The sequence below is a fragment of the Python bivittatus genome, unplaced genomic scaffold (genome assembly GCF_059951505.1).
Source record: "Python bivittatus isolate LINGU-HERP-01145 unplaced genomic scaffold, Pbiv_v1 ctg000340_np1212, whole genome shotgun sequence".
Taxonomy (NCBI): Eukaryota; Metazoa; Chordata; class Lepidosauria; order Squamata; family Pythonidae; genus Python; species Python bivittatus.
The window spans coordinates 25,241,794-25,262,048 of NW_028277056.1; the positions used below are offsets into that span (position 1 = coordinate 25,241,794).

A 20,255-nucleotide genomic window follows, 5' to 3' on the forward strand; every position below is an offset into this window, starting at 1 on the left:
CAAAGAAATGCAACGACAACACAACAGGAGAGGTTGTGTGCTACTTTCAGTTCCTCTCTATAAAGTGTTAGTGTCCAAGTTTTAATAAAACAGCTTTACCTCAGTTTGTTATTTTTTGGTCCTCTCCCAGTTGTGTAAACCATGGTGTTTTCCATAAATAAATCCATAACCCCTACTGAAGTAAATGCTGCATCACAACACAGCAGCTATAGAATTTTATATTTTTCTTCCTTATACAGGAACAACATATTCATGCATAAAACACTGCCTTGGCTCTTTCATTTTTCAAAGTCTCATGGATGGCTTTTTTCAGATCAACGGGAAACCATGAAATATTGCAATCTGAGAAGACACCGACTTCTGTGCTCTCCCTTCTTTTTCCACCCAGTAAGTCAAAAAGATAAGTTTTCCCAACAGTTCCCTGTTACGTGCAATTTCAGGAAACTGCATTTTATTTAAATTGTCATTTGACAGCAATCCATGATCTGAAACAAATTTGACCATGATCTGTTCTCACTAAATGTAGTTTGGAGATTTACACATCTACACAAAACCCAAACCCAAGAAAAGGGAAGAAGTACTACACAAGCCTATTATCACCACTGTTTGTTTTGCAGACAGTTAAGTGGAAGGAACTGCTGCCCTTCTGACTATACTCACTATAGACACAACGATCACCATTTTACCACTATGGAAGTAAAGAAGTGGAATCCTATAGATATCTACTCAGAAATAAGCTCCACAAAGTTCACTAAGACTTATTTCCAAGTAAACATATGAGACTAAGCCCTACTGAATACAGGAGGATTTATTTCAAGTAAACAGGCATTCTAAATCTCTCAATGTGATGGGATTTCAGCAGAAAGTTTATTGTACAATCCTTTACAATTTCAATGTTGTAGGATATATGAAATGAACATTGTATATACATTATTTATGGGTTTATTTTATACTTTCTATCAAAGAAATGTGTCTATATCTGAATCATCCAAAAGAGAACAAAATGGTTTAAAAATCACAGAACAGAATTTACAGTGATGTAGACAAAAATGACAAATTATTTAAAAAGATGCTGACGTATTGCAATAAATCCCCAGATGATTTAAATGTTAGGAAGCTGACATCAGAGCCACAGCTTTCAAGAGTTCTCCTACAATTTACAGCAAGCTGTTAATTTTAATCCTCTAGAATAAGGAAGCAATATACACCATGGGAATATGCAGCTATTTTTTCCCTGTTATAATAAACTCAAATATCACACAATTACAAATGATTCTCTTTTGAATAAAATAGAATATTCCCATTTTACAGTATTCCAAATAAACCTGCCAGTCTCTTTGATGTCTGCTAATACTCTCCTTCTAGTTCCCACACTAGAGGTGAGGCAGGAATCAACTAGGGAAAAGCCCTTGTCAAGCTTGATATATCTTGATTCTGAGAAGCTGAATGTGAACATCATTGCAATCTGAACGAATATTTTCCACATGAGCCACAATGAAAGCACTGGAAGGCAAAGAGCAGAATTCTGTTGCCCAAAATATTTGTCAACAACCATAAGCCAAATTACGCTTAAGGTAGGAAAGTTACTGTAAAGAGCAAAGCATATAAAATTCTACAGTGAACATTATTCTGTATCAAGGTCAGATTTTAGCATCTCATACCTTCTAGCACTGCCATGCTTGATGGAGTATTATGGAAGTTGAAGTGCAATATAAATGGAAGGCATCAAATGGGGGGAAGCTGATCCAGACACAGTACAATCTAGCTCTTCAGTAACATAGATTAGCATGTCATTACTTTCAAATTCTGATCCAGAGGGGAGGGGAGGGGAGGGGAGGGGAGGGGAGGGGAGGGGAGGGGAGGGGAGGGGAGGGAAGGGGAGATACTGATTTAAAACAGGGGCTGGAAACACTAATGCCACTAGAGGGAGCCTCTGACCCACAAAATTTGAGAATTTCTTAAAAAATTAAAAATGGTCAGAAGCACATGAGATTTTGAAAGACACTATGTCCTCAAATGATATCTCATGCATTTCTGACCATTTTAACTTACAGCTGTTAAACAAAGTGAAAAGAAACTTAATGGGATGAAGCCAAACCAATACACTTGAAGAAAGCATTTTAGATGTTGCCAGATTACAGTGCTCTGGCTCAGGAATACTCTAAAACAATCCACAAAATGGTTAGTGAACCCACATTTTTTATTTGTTTGGAGATTTGGACAAATGATGGTGAAAGGACTGTTCGATATTTAGAGGCCCAATGACCCCAACACTTGTTTTCTAAAGCCAGATTAGAAAAAAAAAAAAAAAAAGAAGATACCAATGCAATGTGAGAGCCATTTTTAACAAAGATGCACTCTCATTTTTACCCCAGCTAAACCTGATACAATTTAACGACTGAACAACAACAACAAAAAATAAAGAACAAAAGGAATATAAACAACATATGAAAAACTGACACAGGAGAGTCTGCCCTTTTGAACAATATAGAGAGAAAGCTATGAATTGAAATGAAAAACCAACTGCAACAGGGATCCTCAACTTTTTTGAGCAGGAGGCACATTCAGAATTCTGAGGGCATAGTATGGCATTCTCACAAAATGACTGCCATGACAGGCCCAACCAGTCACAAAACACCAGAAAGCAAACTGGTGAGATTGCTCTCAACCACCCCTTCCAAGTACCTTCTTCCATCTTAACAAATTGTTTTATTTATTTCTGGGTATGGAGGCCCATCTTAAGCACTGCTGAAATCTGCTTTACGATTTCTCAAAAGTTTTCTTGCCTGATAATAGAGACCTGGGCTTTCTGCCTTATTCTCAGGGCACTTGCTTTTAGAATTCTCTTGGTAGTGTTTCTGAGCTCATACGATTGTTGAGAGAGGCAGCAAATGCTATTGCTGTTGTTGTCAGTTATTAATCTTTCCACCACACTGATGCCGCCCTCGGCTGCCTGCATTTCCTCATCTGAAAAGCCCTTCTCTCAGGATTTACAGGAAGCAGAGCAAGCCAGGAAGATACAGGAGAGAACATTCTCTCCCAAACACACCGTTGGCCACCTTTTAGCTAATCCATGTCCAAATACCACCTTCCACCCATACAATTTCATCCAAAGTATTTTCTACTCTGAATTTTGAAAGCAAATTCTTTTTCATCAAATGGAATGAAAGCTGATAGAAAAAAATGAAAGAAAAATTTTCTACATTGAACTATTCCAAATAAAGCAGAGCACAGCATTAATTACCAAATAATGAGTTTATGTAGAGCCTAGAGACATTCTTGTAAATAAAGATTACACTTCAAGCTGATGCTTTGCTTTGTACATACTAGCTTCCCTTTTTAATAATTAAAAGAATCAAAAAAATAAGGTGGGACAAGGATTCTGGTAAAGGATGCTAAGCACCTTATTGCTCATGAGTATCGCACTGGGACCCAAAATCTGGAGAGACAGCAGTGTGTCTATTTGGAACATAATGTAGCAAAGTGGAATTGTTAAATATTACAGAATACTATAGGACTGCCTTAATCTACAGTGGTTTCTTTCCCCAAATACAAACGTGTCAGAGTTGGTGTGAAGGCCTGAAGACAGCAAAATAGAACCAGCATTGAGAAAGTTGTGTAAACTCTGAGAAGGTACATTCCAATCTCAAGACTAGTAAAAGCCTTAGAAGGGCAAGAGGAAAAGACTTAAGATTCAAGCCCTGGGCTGGCTGACTGGCTGGCTGGACGCACACACAAACAGAGTGCTTGATCTCTGTATTCTTCAGGCAGATCATCTGCATACTTTTTTAGTTTATTAAACATATTTCTATGCTGCCACAATTAAAACAACTTTTGGCAGTTGACACAGAAAAAACACAATAGAAAGCATGCCCCATTAAAACACAGCACTACAACATTACAAGAGAATACAAAGGCAACATCAAATCAAATCAGAGGAAGACTGATTTGATTTCTAAATAAATCTTATTTATAAGATTTTTATGTCTTCTTTCCCATTTACAAAAAAAGCAACTCATTTAACAGTTATCCAGTTATTGAAGTCTCTGCAGTTAGCTAGTTCCTGAATGTGGGCCTGAATTTCTGGAAGCAGAGAGATTTATAGCTTGCCTGATGTGAAGTCTCGTAGTTCAGAATGGGGAACCATGCAATTAATAGTGTTAACCCCTAATATGTTCTGACCTTAGTTACAGGTTTATATTTGCACATGACTGAATAGGATTTCACCATTTCTGCAGTGTAGGCTGCTTAATAATTCTCTGTTACATGAAGTTTCTTATCAAGCACCATACAGCTAGGCAAGACCAAGGAAACAAGAACTATAGAGTTTTCAGTAAGTTATCTTTAATGCTTTAATAAAGAATCTTGGAAACTCTAATAGAAATTTCTCAACCTCATTTATAATGAGTTAAGACAGAGTCCCTGAATAAGTTAAAATGCTTCTTCCCAGATTTCTCCCACTTGATCTGAATTTCCCTTTTATCTCTTCCATTCCTTTCCTAGCTTTCCCACAGTCTCTCAAACTTCTACTTTTTAAACCCACGTAGCAGGGGTTCTTAACCAGGTAGATTAAGATCAATAGATTTCCATGAACTTTTAATGAAAAAAAAAATTACAATTTTATTTTCACTAACCTCTGACATTTAGTTTTGGAGTATTCTGGTGTTCCTTGAGAAAGACTTATCTTTGCTTTGTAAAGCGAGCTATGGACGCTTTAATTCCATTTCCAACATATATATGAGCGTTATTGGTTTGTATGGATTTTATTTTATGCATTTAAATACATATTCTGAAAAGACAGATGTCTATAGGTTTCACCAGACCCTCAAAGGTCCATGGCACAAAAAAGTTAAGGTCAAGCTACCTGCGGGACCACCTTTCTCCCATTGTTTCTATTCAACACACCAGATCTAGCTATGTGGACAAGCTCCAGGTCTCATCTATTAAACAATGTCATCTTCTTGGACCCAGGAGTTGGGTCAGACCCTGCCTTGTGGTACAGCATCTCCTGACCCTGTTAGCTTTTCATAAGGCTCTGAAGACCTGGCTGTTTCCCCAGGCATTTGGGCCAGGAGGTTAGACAAGCTCTGTTGTTGATGTGATTTTAGGACTGGAAGGTATCATTTACCTCAGGCATCGTGGGCTATTGTTTTTAACTGTTGGGTTTTTAATCTTTGTACACTATGCAGAGTCACTGCTTTGAGATGGACAGCCATATAAATTATTTAAATAAATGAATAATAAATAACCCATACAGCATACAGTAATTATACTCTTAATAATGTAGTATATAACAGTGTAGTATATGTACAGTGAGATGGGCGGTGACAAATTTGAAATATAAATAAATAAATATTCCACAACTGACAATATAAGCAGCATTTTGTAATTAATTATGATTAATATTGCCCTAGTATTCAAAATACAATTTAAAGTACCTCCATGTAGGACTGCAAACTTGTCATGCTTTGGGAGAAAAAAAAAGCTACTATAAAATTGTGAACGTACAGTACTTTATTTTACATGACATTTGAAATAAAATGTAAATAGGTCAGAGATGGAACAATGCCCCCTCCTTGCATATGAATGGGCAATCTTTAGTTTAACAACAGTTTAATACTAGGGTCACTATTGCTTATATGATGTCAGCACTTAGATCTGCAAGATACTAAACATGAGGAGTTCTAAATGAAAAGAAAAGAATAACAGAGGTGCTGGACTTCTCTACCACTAAAACCGAAATGTATTTATTCTTCATGTAATAATCCTTATGAGAAAGTTTGTTTAATGTATTTGGAACAATGTATGATAAACTGAATTGACTTGAATTGTGAAAGGTTTTATGTGAGTATGGAATACAGGGTAGTTGCTGAATGTAGCAAATATGGTATCTGATGAATGTAAAGTATGCTGAGAATATACAAAATGTGTAGGAAATTGTTCAACGTTGAACGGAGATTAAGACATGGATATGTGATATCCATGTGATTGTTTAACGCAGGGGTTCCTAGACTTTTTGCCTAACACCTCCCTTTAGTGTAATCTTAATGTACACACCACCCTAAAAATCCAAACACCAACATGAACACAAAAATGAACAATGAAAGCAATACAATGAAACTTTGGGAAAGGTGTATTTATTAATGAAAATGTTCTTCACACCTCCCCTGGACTCTGGACTCTTCCCAAGGGAAGTACACCTCAGTTTGGGAAACCTGGTTTAATGGATAAATGTACAAGTGCATGCAGCGACATTAAAAGTGGTTGGCTTGGACACATAAATGTGTGTGTACTTTTGTATGCAGATGATGCCATGTTAATAAGCAAATGATTTCAAGTGAAGGTTAGATACAGTATTATGCAATGATACTCATGCCTTAATGCAATGAGGAGCGTGGATCTGAAAATAGATGTAACAAAGAGCAAGGTGGTTTTGTTTGACAGGGAAAATGATGCTAACAATTGCAAGCTATATATAAATGGTGAAAAATCAGTATAAATAGATGGATTTGTGTACCTTGGCAGAACGTTTACTACAGATGGGAAAATGGATGGAGAAATGCTAAGATATGTAAATGCTGATAGAAAGGTAGTCAATAGTATATGTTGTGTTGTGAATTTTGAAAAAGTGAAAATGAATATGTAGATAAGTATGCTTCTGCCCACTTTGTTTTGGAAGTGAGAGCCAGGTATATCATGAAAAAACATAGAAGTTGGATGCAATGGGAAACTGGTGCTTAAGAAATATGTTCAGTAAAGGAAGGAAAGATAAGGTCAAGAATTTATGGATTTTGAATGAATGTAGCTTAAATGTCAAACTAAGTGCTCAGTACAAAATAAATGTTGATTGATATGGAAAGACTAAAATGAGGATTGAACTGCAAAACAAATATATGAGGAATGAATGGGTAAAGTGAACAGGGAAGGCCAAGAAAGTCATGGCTGGTTACAGATGACAAGATTCTGAAAAAGAGAGGGGAAGTTTAAAGAACATAAGGCAATATATTAAGCAGTATATGGTCGTGATGCAAGTAAGGATGGTTTGCAAAGATAGAACAGAATGGAGCAGTACAGTGAATAGTGGCATAAAAAGGATTTAGCTGTTATTTCCTTTTCTTATCTCATGCCTTAATTCCAGTGGCTTACTATTTATTACTCCTTTTGTGTAGTTTGCATAAGGTTCCTTACTCCAAAGGAAAACAGCATTCTGGCTACATATGTATGCATGTAAAAAGAGAGATTCTCTAAATATGAAACATAAAAATAGAATAGGCATAGCACAGCTAATGGTAAAGTATTTTAAATCCCATGACTTTCACTCAGACCAATAGGACGGTGAAATGCTTAATGTGGCCTGGCTTGATCCCAGAACTGTATATTCAACCTATGTCAGGAGACAAAAGATTGCCCAAAAGCCTGGTACATATGTAAATACAATATGCCCCCTGGTGGATAACGTAAGCTATACAATAAAAGTAGAATTCTATATTAAGCAGTATCTTTATTACGTCAATGAAGGTTTACAAACGACATGCAAGAATTCAGTATCAAGCAAAATGTTAAACACCCAGGAACAAAATGGCAGTGGGGAATGCTGCATATGTTCAAATCATCTTTGCCTATGGTTTACAGCAGTGTTGTCCAAACTTGGCCACTTTAAGATGAGTGGACTTCAACTCCCAGAAATCCCCAGCCAGCCATGCTGCCTGGGGAATTCTGGGAGTTGAAGTCCACTCATCTTAAAGTGGCCAGGTTTGGACAACACTGGTTTACAGTCTTAGATGAAGAGTGGGAAAAGGCTGGAAACATGAAAATACATGGTGTTAAGATGCCAGAAAGAGCATTCAGTGCAACTTAACTACTGTACCAAAATGGCTATATTCAAAACATAGGTAGAACACTGTTTACTACTTTAGCCTTGGAGTTCTTATCACTTATATTTGAAGCCAAGTCTTGTTTGGCACAGGGAAGCATACATCTGCCCAGCGAAGATCCAAACAGTTTTCCCCAGCACGAATACGACACAAGTGGACTTAAAAATCTTGTTTTTTATATGGTCTCAGAAATAGGTAGTGTAGAATAAATAATGATTAAAAAAAACCCCACTGGCTATGAGGCAAATAACAGATATAAGGTATTGAGGAAAGGTAAATTAAAGTTTGCAATCACATATTTAAGGTAAAAAATAAGGAAATAATATATTTTTCCTAGATTCAGTGAAAAATACAGGGCCTGAAAAATATCAGGTGTAGGGAATGCCAGCCTGCAGACCTAATCCAGCCAACAGTGGTTTCCAATCACAACTACCGGTTTGCATATACCCCATCCCATCCCCATGATATACTTAAAGAACATGGCTGAAGAGGATCTTTTAACAGATACATGGAGATTACCTAGAGTTTAACACTCCAGCCTGTCAGTTTATAATCAGCTTAAAAACATGATTATCTTGTATTTAGGACAATAATTTCCGTTAACAGGGTATGGATTTGAGCTTAAATAAGCAGTATTAGCAAGGACTGGGCTAACCGACTCTGGGGAAATTCTTACTTTTAGCTCTATTTTACACAGCAAATTCATGGTGAAATAAAGTGATCTGTATATGTATGTACACAGAAAACACAACCTTATACTTGGGGTTATTAGTATCATTATCCCAGTCATTCTCCTTCTTGAAACCCAGATCCCATAACAAGGGATTTATAAGATCTAGGCTTCCAGAAAGCAGTAAATTACCATAATAATATTTATATCATGCATCCAGCTTCTTCAGCTATTTCCCACAAGCATGTTTTGAAGGTGGTACTATTGAAATAGTGTCCATAGAAACAATCCAACACTCACATCTTTGTATACCAGTCTTTCTCTATTAAGTTGTTTTACTATAAGCAACATCATGTTAGAAAAAGATTAGTTTCCTCTGGTATTGTACCAATTTAATTTCTGAAGAATATTTTATATGTTTCCTGCAATCTTTCTTAATTATAGCAACATTTATAATGCAACAAAGTATGCTTCAAGGGATTGCAATGTGATTGCTTGATAATTAGATGAATACAAAATAAAACATATGGGGCGTGAAATAACTTTCCCATTAGATCTAGCTCACAACAAAGATGGTCTTGAATTGCCCTTGATACTAGTACAGAGCAGTGTCACCATCCAACCTGAATAGGCAGATCAGATTCTCCACATCTATTATGCCTATCAGTTCTCCTCCATTGACTTGAACCATGCGTCTAGGTTCTTACTCCATACCACTTTTGGAAGAAAACAAGCTGAAAGGATGTCCTTAGAAATAAATGTAACTTTAGTCTAAGACACAGAAAAAACACTCAGAAAAATGTTGCTTTCATAGAGCAAACAGTAATTATGATCTTCTGCAATCTGCTTCCTTATTTATCTTATTTATCATCCAAGAATTTTCATTACCATTAAAGAATTATATGTTGATTCAAATATACTTATTCCTATGCATAAATTAAATGCATAAATTTTACTTTAACCAAAGCATATTTACTTTTGCAGGTAAAATATCTATGGGGAAACTCAAAATGGTTTTTATGAGAGCAAGCTGTCACACTGCAAAAGCAAACAGCCTGATATTTGATCTGGCTGTTACCAAAATAATGAACAAATAGAAGCTGTCCCTCTCCCGCAAAAGAGTCACTTGTAGCCTTTTACAAAGAATAGGCAGGAAAAAGAACTTAATAATTTGAATATTGTTTGCAGTATAAATAGAACTCACATTTCATACACAATTGCTGGATTTCTTTTGTAATGGTTCCTTAATTTTTCTACAGTAAATCGGAAGGTCCTGTATTCTTGAATGCATGTTTATCTGTTCCCGTCCAGCTTTCTGGGAAGATGTCCAACATATTTGGAAATTTTGAGAAAACCAAAATGTGGGGGGAAACTAATTTCTTGTAGAAAGTTTGTTCTGATGTGGTGGTTCTAGTGTAAGTATGTATAATAGTCTAACTAGTGATTAAAGAACTACCTTCAGTTAGAAAACTATTCACATGAAAAGTAAGCCTAAAGAACTCTCAGATTTCTGAAAGTTTTAAGAGGAAAAATGCTTTGTTTTTTTCCTCTTCAAACGTTTATGTCCATATATCCTGAATCAAGGCAAACACAACTCAGGAATGTTTAAAGGAGTTCTAAGGGGTTAGACATCAAAGCCTGTGGTGTTCTAAACCCTCCCCCCCCCAAAAAAAACTTCAGAATTTATCTAACCAAGCCTGGGGTATTTTACTTCAATCAATGATAAAAAAAAAAAAAAGTTTTTATTGCTGTTTTTGCCAGCTGTCTGCCTCGAAAAGACTTTCTGTTTCTCAAATGATGAGTTATGGGAAAGTTTTTTATTCAAATCTCTATTGATGCATAAACCGTTGCATGCATGGAACAGACAGTATTCAGTGGTATATATCCAGACTGAAACATGCATGTTTGGTCTGGATCTGGACCTCAAATACATATATACTGGGTAAAAGTATTCTGGGGTGAGAGACAGCATGGAAAACACAAGGCCACGGGTGATGCTATGCTACAGTGATTAAACAGAGGTAGCAGAAGACAGGCTTTGGGAAGATCAATGGAGGGGTGGGTGGACTGGCAGTAGCTACAAATAAGGATGGGTCTTGGAAGAAGGGGAAAGGGTAGATGGATCTGTCAGGTAGGCCATGCTTGAAATCAAATGTGGCAGGAAGTAGGTAAGCCACAGGAAAAATTGGTAGGTGGGCTGGTGTGCAGGCCCTATTCATCCATAAGACATCTCTGAATTCCTCTTAGACAAAACCCAGAACAAACAAAATATTCCAGGTTTCAAACTATGACCCACATCAAATAGTTTGGCCAAACTTTCAAGTTGCTACATGTTTCTTTTGTGCATGAAACAAAACATATTTTCTGGTTCATGCACTTCTGTACAATCCTTCTTAACAACCATAAAAAACTATTTATGTACATTTGTTTTTAAAGAACAATACAAACAGGCAAATTTATATTCTGAACAATGTGAGCATCGTTACTATCTTCACTATCTATCAGTGGGGTGAGGCAATTCTGTTTGTCTATTGAGTATACTGATCACAGTAATAACTGTACCATAAGGAGAGATTAAACATCTTTGAAAACACATAGGAAATATGGGTCCTTCGGGTCCTTGATGGAGGATGCTTGTTATATCACTATAATTACTTCATTATACGTTCATTCCCTTGACTCTGACCCTGCTGACATTTTGTAAATCCTTGAAGACCTAGATGTTCCTTGGGTCTGGAGTCTGGGTGAGCCTGTCAATGTGATCTTTAATATGACTGTTGTATGAATTTGGTTAGATTGTCCTTAGGCACCATTATGTATTATTTTTGTTATTTTTTGTAGTTTTCTTTTGTTTGTGTTGGTTTTTACTGTTATGTTCGTGACCCAGTGTTACAGCTGACAAGATATAAATCAATCAAATAATTAATTAAATAGTAGCAAGCTGGCAAGATATAAATTGATTGATTGATTGATTGAATAAATGAATAGTAGCGTAAACCAAAAACTAAGATGGGTCAGAAAACTGCCAGCCTCAAATCATGATAAGGTCCAAGAAACTTTTAGTTATGCTTACCTGTAAAATTACTTACCATATGCATTTGATCAAAGGAACGAACAGAAGCCAATTTGTCTATACAGAAGAAAAATAAAGATGCCCTTGATAAACAATATGCAAATACTGAGAATCTTTGTCAGAATAATCATGACTTGACAAAACAGTAACAACTGCACTCCATACCTGTTGGGTTGCCATCAAGATGCTCCACCTTTCCTTGGAGAAATCCAATCTGCCTTTCTAGCTGTTTGTTCAATTCTATTTGGGTTTCATATCTGGTTTTCCATTCATTGTCTTAAACAAAAATAAATTTTTGTGTTTAATGCTGATTAACTCAGTATGTAAAAATGCCTCCAATACTATAACTATGAATTTTTTGCATCTAAACTCAAGAAGCATGTATTCATGTTAAAATCTGAACACACATTCTTGTCTTAAAAATTAAAAATGCTACCTAAATCTGTATCATGATAGAAGATGGAACACCTGAAGAAGGAACAGACTCCTCCTACTGGTAAGTGGATAAATTGATTCTCTTCTAGTACTGAGAAGAACTTTCATTGACATAGCTACAGCTCACTATTAGAACACATTTTGACTGCTGAAAATCTCAGTTCAAACTCTGGTAATGCACATGTGAAATTTGCTGTCAGTCAGGGTTAATAATCTATATACTACTATAACTCTAGTGTCTGTAACCTTCAATTGGGTGAAATGGTGCATCATAGGCCAACAATTTTTGAAGCAAGGTACCTCAAATGGGCTAACTTACAGAATGTTGGGATCCATTACTCTTGTGGGAATGAAATCAGGGAAAGTTGTGGCCGCTTTACTGCCACCGCTGCTGCTTCAGCGCCACCGCTGCACTCAGCCACGGTCACATGATCCTCATTTCCAACGCTCTCTGGCAGCTTCCCACAAGTCAATGGGGAAGCTGGCAAGGAAGGTCACACCTCCTTCCCCACGCCTCCCTATGCTCGCACACATACACACATGCACGTACCCTGTGCCCTCCCTGCATTGCGCACACACATGCACCCCACAGCCTCCTTCCTGGGCCTCCCTGCACTTGCAAACATGCACACACCCATAGGCACCCTCCTTTCTGCACCTCTCTGAGCTTGCACACACCCTGCGCCCTCTTTCCTCAGCCTTCCTACACTCCCGCCCCCACACACGCATCCATCACCCTCCCACCTGCACTCACACACATGCACACACCCACCAGCACCCTATTTGCCAGCCTTCCTGTGCTCACACGCACCTTGCACCCTCTTTCCTCGCATGCACCGCAGTACCCTCCTCCGCCAACTCATGCATGGCTTACCAGGGCATCCCTCACCCACCTGTGGCACCCCCGCAGCAAAGGCATTTGCACATCACACCAAGCCAAACTCAAGGCAGAATACAAATATGATTTACAACACAAGAGAGTGTGTGCATCAGAGAGAAAGGGAATGGCATTTAATGACATATACTACATATTTAAAACAATGATTAAACAGAAATATTAAAACTGGAAAATGTTTTAGCCTTCATGTTTTTCAATTGCTCTACTGTAAACAGCAAGTGTTTTTTCAGTCAGAGGAGCTGAAAAAGGCAGATATCAAACCATTTTTCTTTAAAAATGGGTGTGTAGATTAAGCCATTCCAGAAATTCTGTAAAAATTAGGATGAATGATAAAAACGTTTTCAATAAGCAAGTTCAATATTCAGCAGTGGATTTCACTGAATTTGATGGAATTTATGGAAAAGTGTTTACAGGTTTATTAGATCATACAGACAGCTTGTGTATGAATTCCAGTAATTTATTTCTGCTATTCAGGATTTAAACTTTAAGTATAGTGAACATAGTTTTCAAATACAGTACTGGGCAAAAGTTTTAAGCAGGTGTGAAAAAATGCTGTAAAGTAAGAATGCTTTCAAAAATATATATTGTAATTGTTTATCAATTTACAAAATGCAAAGTGAGCAAACAGAAGAAAAACCCAAATCAAATCAATATTTGGTGTGACCATCCTTTGCCTTCAAAGCAGCATCAATTCTTCTAGGTACACTTGCAGAGTTTTTGAAGGAACTCGGCAGGTAGGTTGTTCCAAACATCTTGGAGAACTAACCACAGATCTCCTGTGGATGTAGGCTGTCTCAAATCCTTCTGTTTCTTCATGTAATCCCAGACAGACTCAATGATGTTGAGATCAGGGCTCTGTGGGGGCCAAACCATCACTTCCAGGACTCCTTGTTCTTCTTTACGCTAAAAATAGTTCTTAATGACATTGGCTGTATGTTTGGGGTCGTTGTCCTGCTGCAGAATAAAGTTGGGGCCAATCACATACCTCCCTGATGGTATGGCATGATGGATAAGTATCTGCCTGTATTTCTCAGCATTGAGGACACCATTGATCCTGACCAAATCTCCAACTCCATTTGCAGAAATGCAGCCCCAAACTTGCAAGGACCTTCCACCATGCTTCACTGTTGCCTGCAGACACTCATTCTTGTATCGCTCTCCAGCCCTTCGGTGAACAAACTGTCTCCTACTACAGCCCAATATTTCAAATTTGGACTTATCAGTCCAGAGCACCTGCTGCCATTTTTCTGCACCCCAGTTCCTATGTTTTCGTGCATAGTTGAGTCACTTGATCTTGTTTCCATGTCGGAGGTATGGCTTTTTGGCCCCAATTCTTCCATGAAGACCACTTTTGGCCAGACTTCTCCAACAGTAGATGGGTGTGCCTGGGTCCCACAGGTTTTCACCAGTTCTGTGCTGATGGCACTGCTGGACATCTTCTGATGTCGAAAGGAAGTAAGCATGATGTGTCTTCCATCTGCTGCATTAAGTTTCCTTGGCCGACCACTGCGTCTACGGTCCTCAACGTTGCCTGTTTCTTTGTGCTTCTTCAAAGAGCTTGAACAGCACATCTTGAAACCCCAGTCTGCTTTGAAATGTTTGCCTGGGAGAGACCTTGCTGATGCAGTCTAACTACCTTGTGTCTTGTTGCTGTGCTCAGTCTTGCCATGGTGTATGACCTGGAATGAAGCTGTCTTCCACAACCTCACCTTAGTAGCAGTTTGGCTGTTCTTCACCTAGTTTTAAGCCTCCTACACAGCTGTTTCTGTTTCAGTTAATGACCGTGTTTCAACCTACATACGAAATTGATTATCATTAGCACCTGCTTGGTATAATTGGTTAATCATACACCCGACTCTAATCCTACACGATCCCTGACTTTGTGCAAGTGTACAAAGTGTGCATGTGTAAGAACTGATGCTGGTTTGAAGCTAAAGGGTAGTCACCCCAAATATTGATTTGATTTAGATTTCTCTTCTGTTCACTCACTTTGCATTTTGTAAATTGATAAACATAAACAATTACAATATGTATTTTTGAAAGCATCCTTACTTTACAGCATTTTTTCACACCTGCCTAAAACTTTTGCACAGAACTATATGTCACTAATACTGTGCCCAAAATCCTAAATTACAACCTGCAAATTTAATATTCTTTTTCTTCACTGGTTATTATATATGCTTCTAATAATTTGTAAGTCACTCAAAACTCACTCTTTTGGAGGAATGAAGCAGGATTAATTTTTTTTTTAAAGTTTCAATTCTACAATAGAATTTAATTAGAATCATTAGACAGATTACTAGCTTTAGCTTTCTGGGTTTTTTTTTTAATGTACACATTTAATTTTAATGCAAATGAATAAAATAAGTAACGTTTTAAGAATAATTTAACATACATATGTCTATCTGTGTGTGGGTCCACACTTGCTATCTCAGTCTCTTCCTCTCACTTCAGTATTGTATTTAAAGTTTTGCCTGATCAAATATTCTGGATTGTGAGGCCTTGATGAATTCAGTTCATATACCCATAGCACTTTGTACCTCTGTATGTACAGTAGAAGAGAAAATCAGATATACAGAAAAGACAAGTCAAAATCTGGATGGGAAACATTTTGTATATAATCCAAGAAAGCAGGAGAAGGCATAGCTATAATCAAAGCTGCAATGCTATATCCAGTTTAAAATTGAATTGTCATTTAGTTTACAAAGGTAAAATCCATTTTTCCATTAAAAAAGATCCAAAGCACAAAAGAAATGCTAATAATTTAAGCATACTCTTTATAATGATAAACAAGTAATTAAAAGCATTAAGGTCCCTAATTTTCATGATAACTCTGTTTAGGTAAGGAAATCTCTCTGAAATGATGACCCAATGGGCTGCTGCGGTCAGCCACAGTTACGTGATTGTCACGTACAACACTCCCTGCCAGCTTCTCACAAGGAAAATCAGTGTGGAAGCCAGCAGGAAGTCAGAAGTTGCTCCCGCTCCTTTTTTGCTCTTGGTCATTCTGTTTCTCTGTTTAGGTAAAGAAAAATCTCTGAAATGATGACCCAATGGATCACAGGTTGTCTAGTCCTAGGCTAAAGGTACCAATGGCCTACCCCAATATAAGACAGCTTCACAAGTCCCCATTCCTATGACTCCCTATTCCATTTGTAGTAGTCATCTTTAAAAAGGAGAAAGGCCAAGAAAATCTTTTGCTTTGCTCTTTCCTTGTACATGATTTAAAAAAGGTGTCAATATGTCCATTTATATGCAGCCTTGGATAAAGCCAGTTGTTCTCTTAAGTGGAGCTGTGCCACCTGTCTCTCCTGGAGAAAATCTGAGGCTTAAAAAACTGTAGAGGGTCAAAGAATCATGGAGAGCAAATGGTGTGGTTATATCCCAAAACAGCTTGGAAGGGAGATATGCCAGTGGAGGAACAGAGAAAGTTGATAAACACAATTTCTGCAAATAGAAGAATAGCGGAAGTCAGGTCAATCGCCCTGTTCATTGAATATATAGCAGCACAAATATTGTTTTAATATCACATTACTCCTCTCCATCTGCCCATTTGATTCCCTTCATGATAAGACAATTGTTAGATGAATAGGAATGTCCAGCAAGTGGAAGAGGGATATAAATTGAGAGCTGCAATCTGAGATCACATGATTAACTGGGTCCCTGTACTGCAAAATGTGGCCTAGAAACAGCTGTGCAGTTTCCAGAGCAGATGGTAGCCTCTTACATGGAATAAAATGAGTCATCTTGGTAAACAGATCCACTACCACTTGAAGTAAAAACCATGCACTTCTGGGAAATCAGTAATAAACTCCAAAAAAAAAAAAAATGTCCCATGGTGCAGCAGAGAAAGGAAGCAGCTAGAGCAAACAAGCCATCTCAGTAGGGACAGCCTTGGCCCAATGTCTGGCAGGCAAAAGTCTGTTGGATTTGCTTGGAGTTGACTGGGCAAGTCCTGCTGAACCTGGGAGAAGTGTCTAATCTCATTATCCTGCATGCGTTTGAGTCTCTTGACTCCTAAGAAAGTAGAAAGAATCCTCAGACTAAGGAACCTAACCACTTCTGTATTAGATCCATGCCCTTCCTGGTTAGTGAAATGCTCCCACAAGGTGACATTCAGTTGGGTCCATGTAGTAGTATCTGCTTCTTGGAGGAGGTGCTGTTTTCTACCTTGAATGAGGTGGTGGTATGCCCCCTCAAGATGTTTTCACTGAACCTGACTATTCTGGATAATTTTCATCTAGTCTCCAACCTTCCCTTTCTAGGAAATATTGAGAAGATGATCAGGCTGCAGTATCAGAGGGCCCTGGAAGATAGAGATTATCTAGATCCTTTTCAATCTGGTTTCAGACTGGGGCATAGTACCAAGATGGCATTGGTCACGCTTGTTAAGGACCTTTGGAAAACCAGGATGGGGGTGGTGGAATAAGTATTCTAGTTCTACTTGATCTCTTGGTAGTTTCAATACCATTCAGCATGGTATCCTTCTGGACTGCCTGTAGGATTAGAAGTGAGGTATTCCAGTGGTTCTCTTCTTTTCTCTATGGTCAGATCTAGTTGGTATTGATAGGGTGGGGTGAGACTGATCAGAGGCCCCTCTTATGTGGAGTGGCTCAAACTCAATGTTCTCACTCCTGATTAACATCTGCATGAGGCTGTTGGGTGAGGTCATCCATCAGTTCAGGGTCTGGTCTCATCAGTATGCTGATGATACCCAGTTATGTATCTCAACCCCAGGCCAACCAGGTAATGCTATCAAGAATTTGTCCCACTGGTTGGAGGACTTATGGGTGTAGATGAGGAAGAACAGGCTTGGGCTCAACTCTGACAAGACTTAGTAGTTGTGCTGTCTGGACCCCCTCCTTCCACAAATCTGTAGTGGTTCCATCTTTAGTTCTGAATGAGACTGCACTGCCTCTTTGGAATTGGTGTACAATTTGGGGATCTTCCTAGGCTCATAGTTCCTGCTCAAGCCACAGGTAGCAGGTTCAAGCTGCTGTGAGGTAAGAATAATAGGAAAATATGCCAAATGTTTGCAAAAGGTGCTGTTTACAATGTTGAGAGGGGAAAGGTAGTCCCAGTAAATATTGTGATTATGCATTTGTACCCAGTCTCTCTCCAAAGCAATTTGGACATGCAAGAAAGCAGTCAAATACAGTTGCAATAATTTTTGGTAGTGATTTTTTCTCAGATTGGAGGGATCTACCATCAATCATCTCCACTTGCATAAGCCTTCCCAGTACTTATGTGTGCAAGACAAATTGTCTTATAATGGCCTCATCAATGAAATTAGTACTCGCCCCAAGTCCAAAAGAGCTGAGGTGTGGGGATGCAAAGGATAATAAAATGCAACTGCTTAGTGTCACATGTTGGAATTCTCCTTAATTGAGGGGAGACCTGCAGAGTTCTTTGGGGGGACTGTGAAGTTTCCTTGAGTCAAGACCTTAAAGCAACTTGGGCACTTACTCATGAGATGACCCAACATTCCACAGGTGCAACACTTTCCATCTGATTCAGGTCAAGGAAATTTAGCTGAATAAGCCACCACTAGGTGTCCAAAGGTGCCACAGCAAAAACAGTGAGGTTGCATCTTCATTGTTTCTCCATTGCAGAAGAATCTCTTCATTGCCCTTATCTGCACAGGCTCCAAGCCACCGGCATCCGAGAAGACAATCAGGAGGGAGGGAATAGGTGAAGAAAGGCTGTGAAACCATCTCCTTCAACTATTCGTGCCTCAACTCTCCCATCTGTCACCGCACAATGTTGAAACAGCTCTTCCAAAGTCTCTGGCACGCCTTATCTCACTAATTCATTTCTCAGGTCAGCCTTCCTGAAACTGGTTGATACTGCAAAATCATTCCAATGGAAACTGCTGACATACAACTGAAAATATGTTATGTACTCACATACTCAGCATCCTTCTTGTCACAATTTATGAATCTCCCAATCACAGTTGCTCTCCCAATCAAAGGTACAGTGGGGCAAAAAAGTATTTAGTCAGCCACCAATTGTGCAAGTTCTCCCACTTAAAAAGATGAGAGAGGCCTGTAATTTTCATCATAGGTATACCTCAACTATGAGATACAAAATGGGGGAAAAAATCCAGAAAATCACATTGTCTGATTTTTAAAGAATTTATTTGCAAATCATGGTGGAAAATAAGTATTTGGTCACCTACAAACAAGCAAGATGTCTGGCTCTCACAGACCTGTAACTACTTCTTTAAGAGGCTCCTCTGTCCTCCACTCGTTACCTGTAGTAATGGCACCTGTTTGACCTTGTTATCAGTATAAAAGACCCCTGTCCACAACCTCAAACAGTCACACTCCAAACTCCACTATGGCCAAGACCAAAGAGCTGTCGAAGGACACCAGAAACAAAACTGTAGACCTGCACCAGGCTGGGAAGACTGAATCTGCAATAGGCAAGCAGCTTGGTATGAAGAAATCAACTGTGGGAGCAATAATTAGACAATGGAAGACATACAAGACCACTGATAATCTCCCTCGATCTGGGGTTCCGTGCAAGATCTCACCCTGTGGGGTCAAAATGATCACAAGAACGATGAGCAAAAATCCCAGAACCACACGGGGGGACCTAGTGAATGACCTGCAGAGAGCTGGGACCAAAGTAACAAAGGCTACCATCAGTAACACACTACGCCACCAGGGACTCAAATCCTGCAGTGCCAGATGTGTCCCCCTGCTTAAGCCAGTACATGTCCGGGCCTGTCTGAAGTTTGCTAGAGAGCATTTGGATGATCCAGAAGAGGATTGGGAGAATGTCATATGGTCAGATGAAACCAAAGTAGAACGTTTTGGTCTAAATTCAACTCGTTGTGTTTGGAGGAGAGAGAATGCTAAGTTGCATCCAAAGAACACCATACCTACTGTGAAGCATGGGGGTGGAAACATCATGCTTTGGGGCTGTTTTTCTGCAAAGGGACCAGGATGACTGATCCGTGTAAAGGAAAGAATGAATGGGGCCATGTATTGTGAGATTTTGAGTGAACACCTCCTTCCATCAGCAAGGGCATTGAAAATGAAACGTGGCTGGGTCTTTCAGCATGACAATGATCCCAAACACACCGCCTCATCTGGAGATGAGTCTCCAGATCTCAACCCCATGGAAAACCTTTGGAGGGAGTTGAAAGTCCGTGTTGCCCAGCGACAGCCCCAAAACATCACTGCTCTAGAGGAGATCTGCATGGAGGGATGGGCCAAAATACCAGCAAGTGTGTGAAAACCTTGTGAAGACTTACAGAAAACATTTGACCTCTGTCATTGCCAACAAAGGATATATAAC

At 38.7% G+C, this 20,255-nt stretch overlaps 1 protein-coding gene and 1 long non-coding RNA gene across 4 annotated transcripts in view; both read right to left on the reverse strand.

Moving 5' to 3' along the window:
• The window catches only part of CCDC169 (coiled-coil domain containing 169), a 38,254-nt gene that overhangs the window by 12,358 nt on the left and 5,641 nt on the right, over positions 1-20,255 (reverse strand). For all 3 annotated transcript variants that reach the window (XM_088140738.1, XM_025171008.2, XM_007434934.3), the window contains exons 3-4: positions 11,783-11,893; positions 11,634-11,674 (exon numbers count right to left, since the gene is read on the reverse strand). In XM_088140738.1, the coding sequence (XP_087996864.1) occupies positions 11,634-11,674; positions 11,783-11,893 (152 nt within the window). The remainder of the gene's footprint in view (positions 1-11,633; positions 11,675-11,782; positions 11,894-20,255) is intronic.
• LOC148216061 (uncharacterized) lies at positions 13,047-18,966 on the reverse strand. The gene is made up of 2 exons (XR_015796113.1): positions 18,417-18,966; positions 13,047-16,397 (listed from the first exon to the last, which is right to left on the reverse strand). It is a non-coding gene; the product is annotated as an uncharacterized LOC148216061 (long non-coding RNA).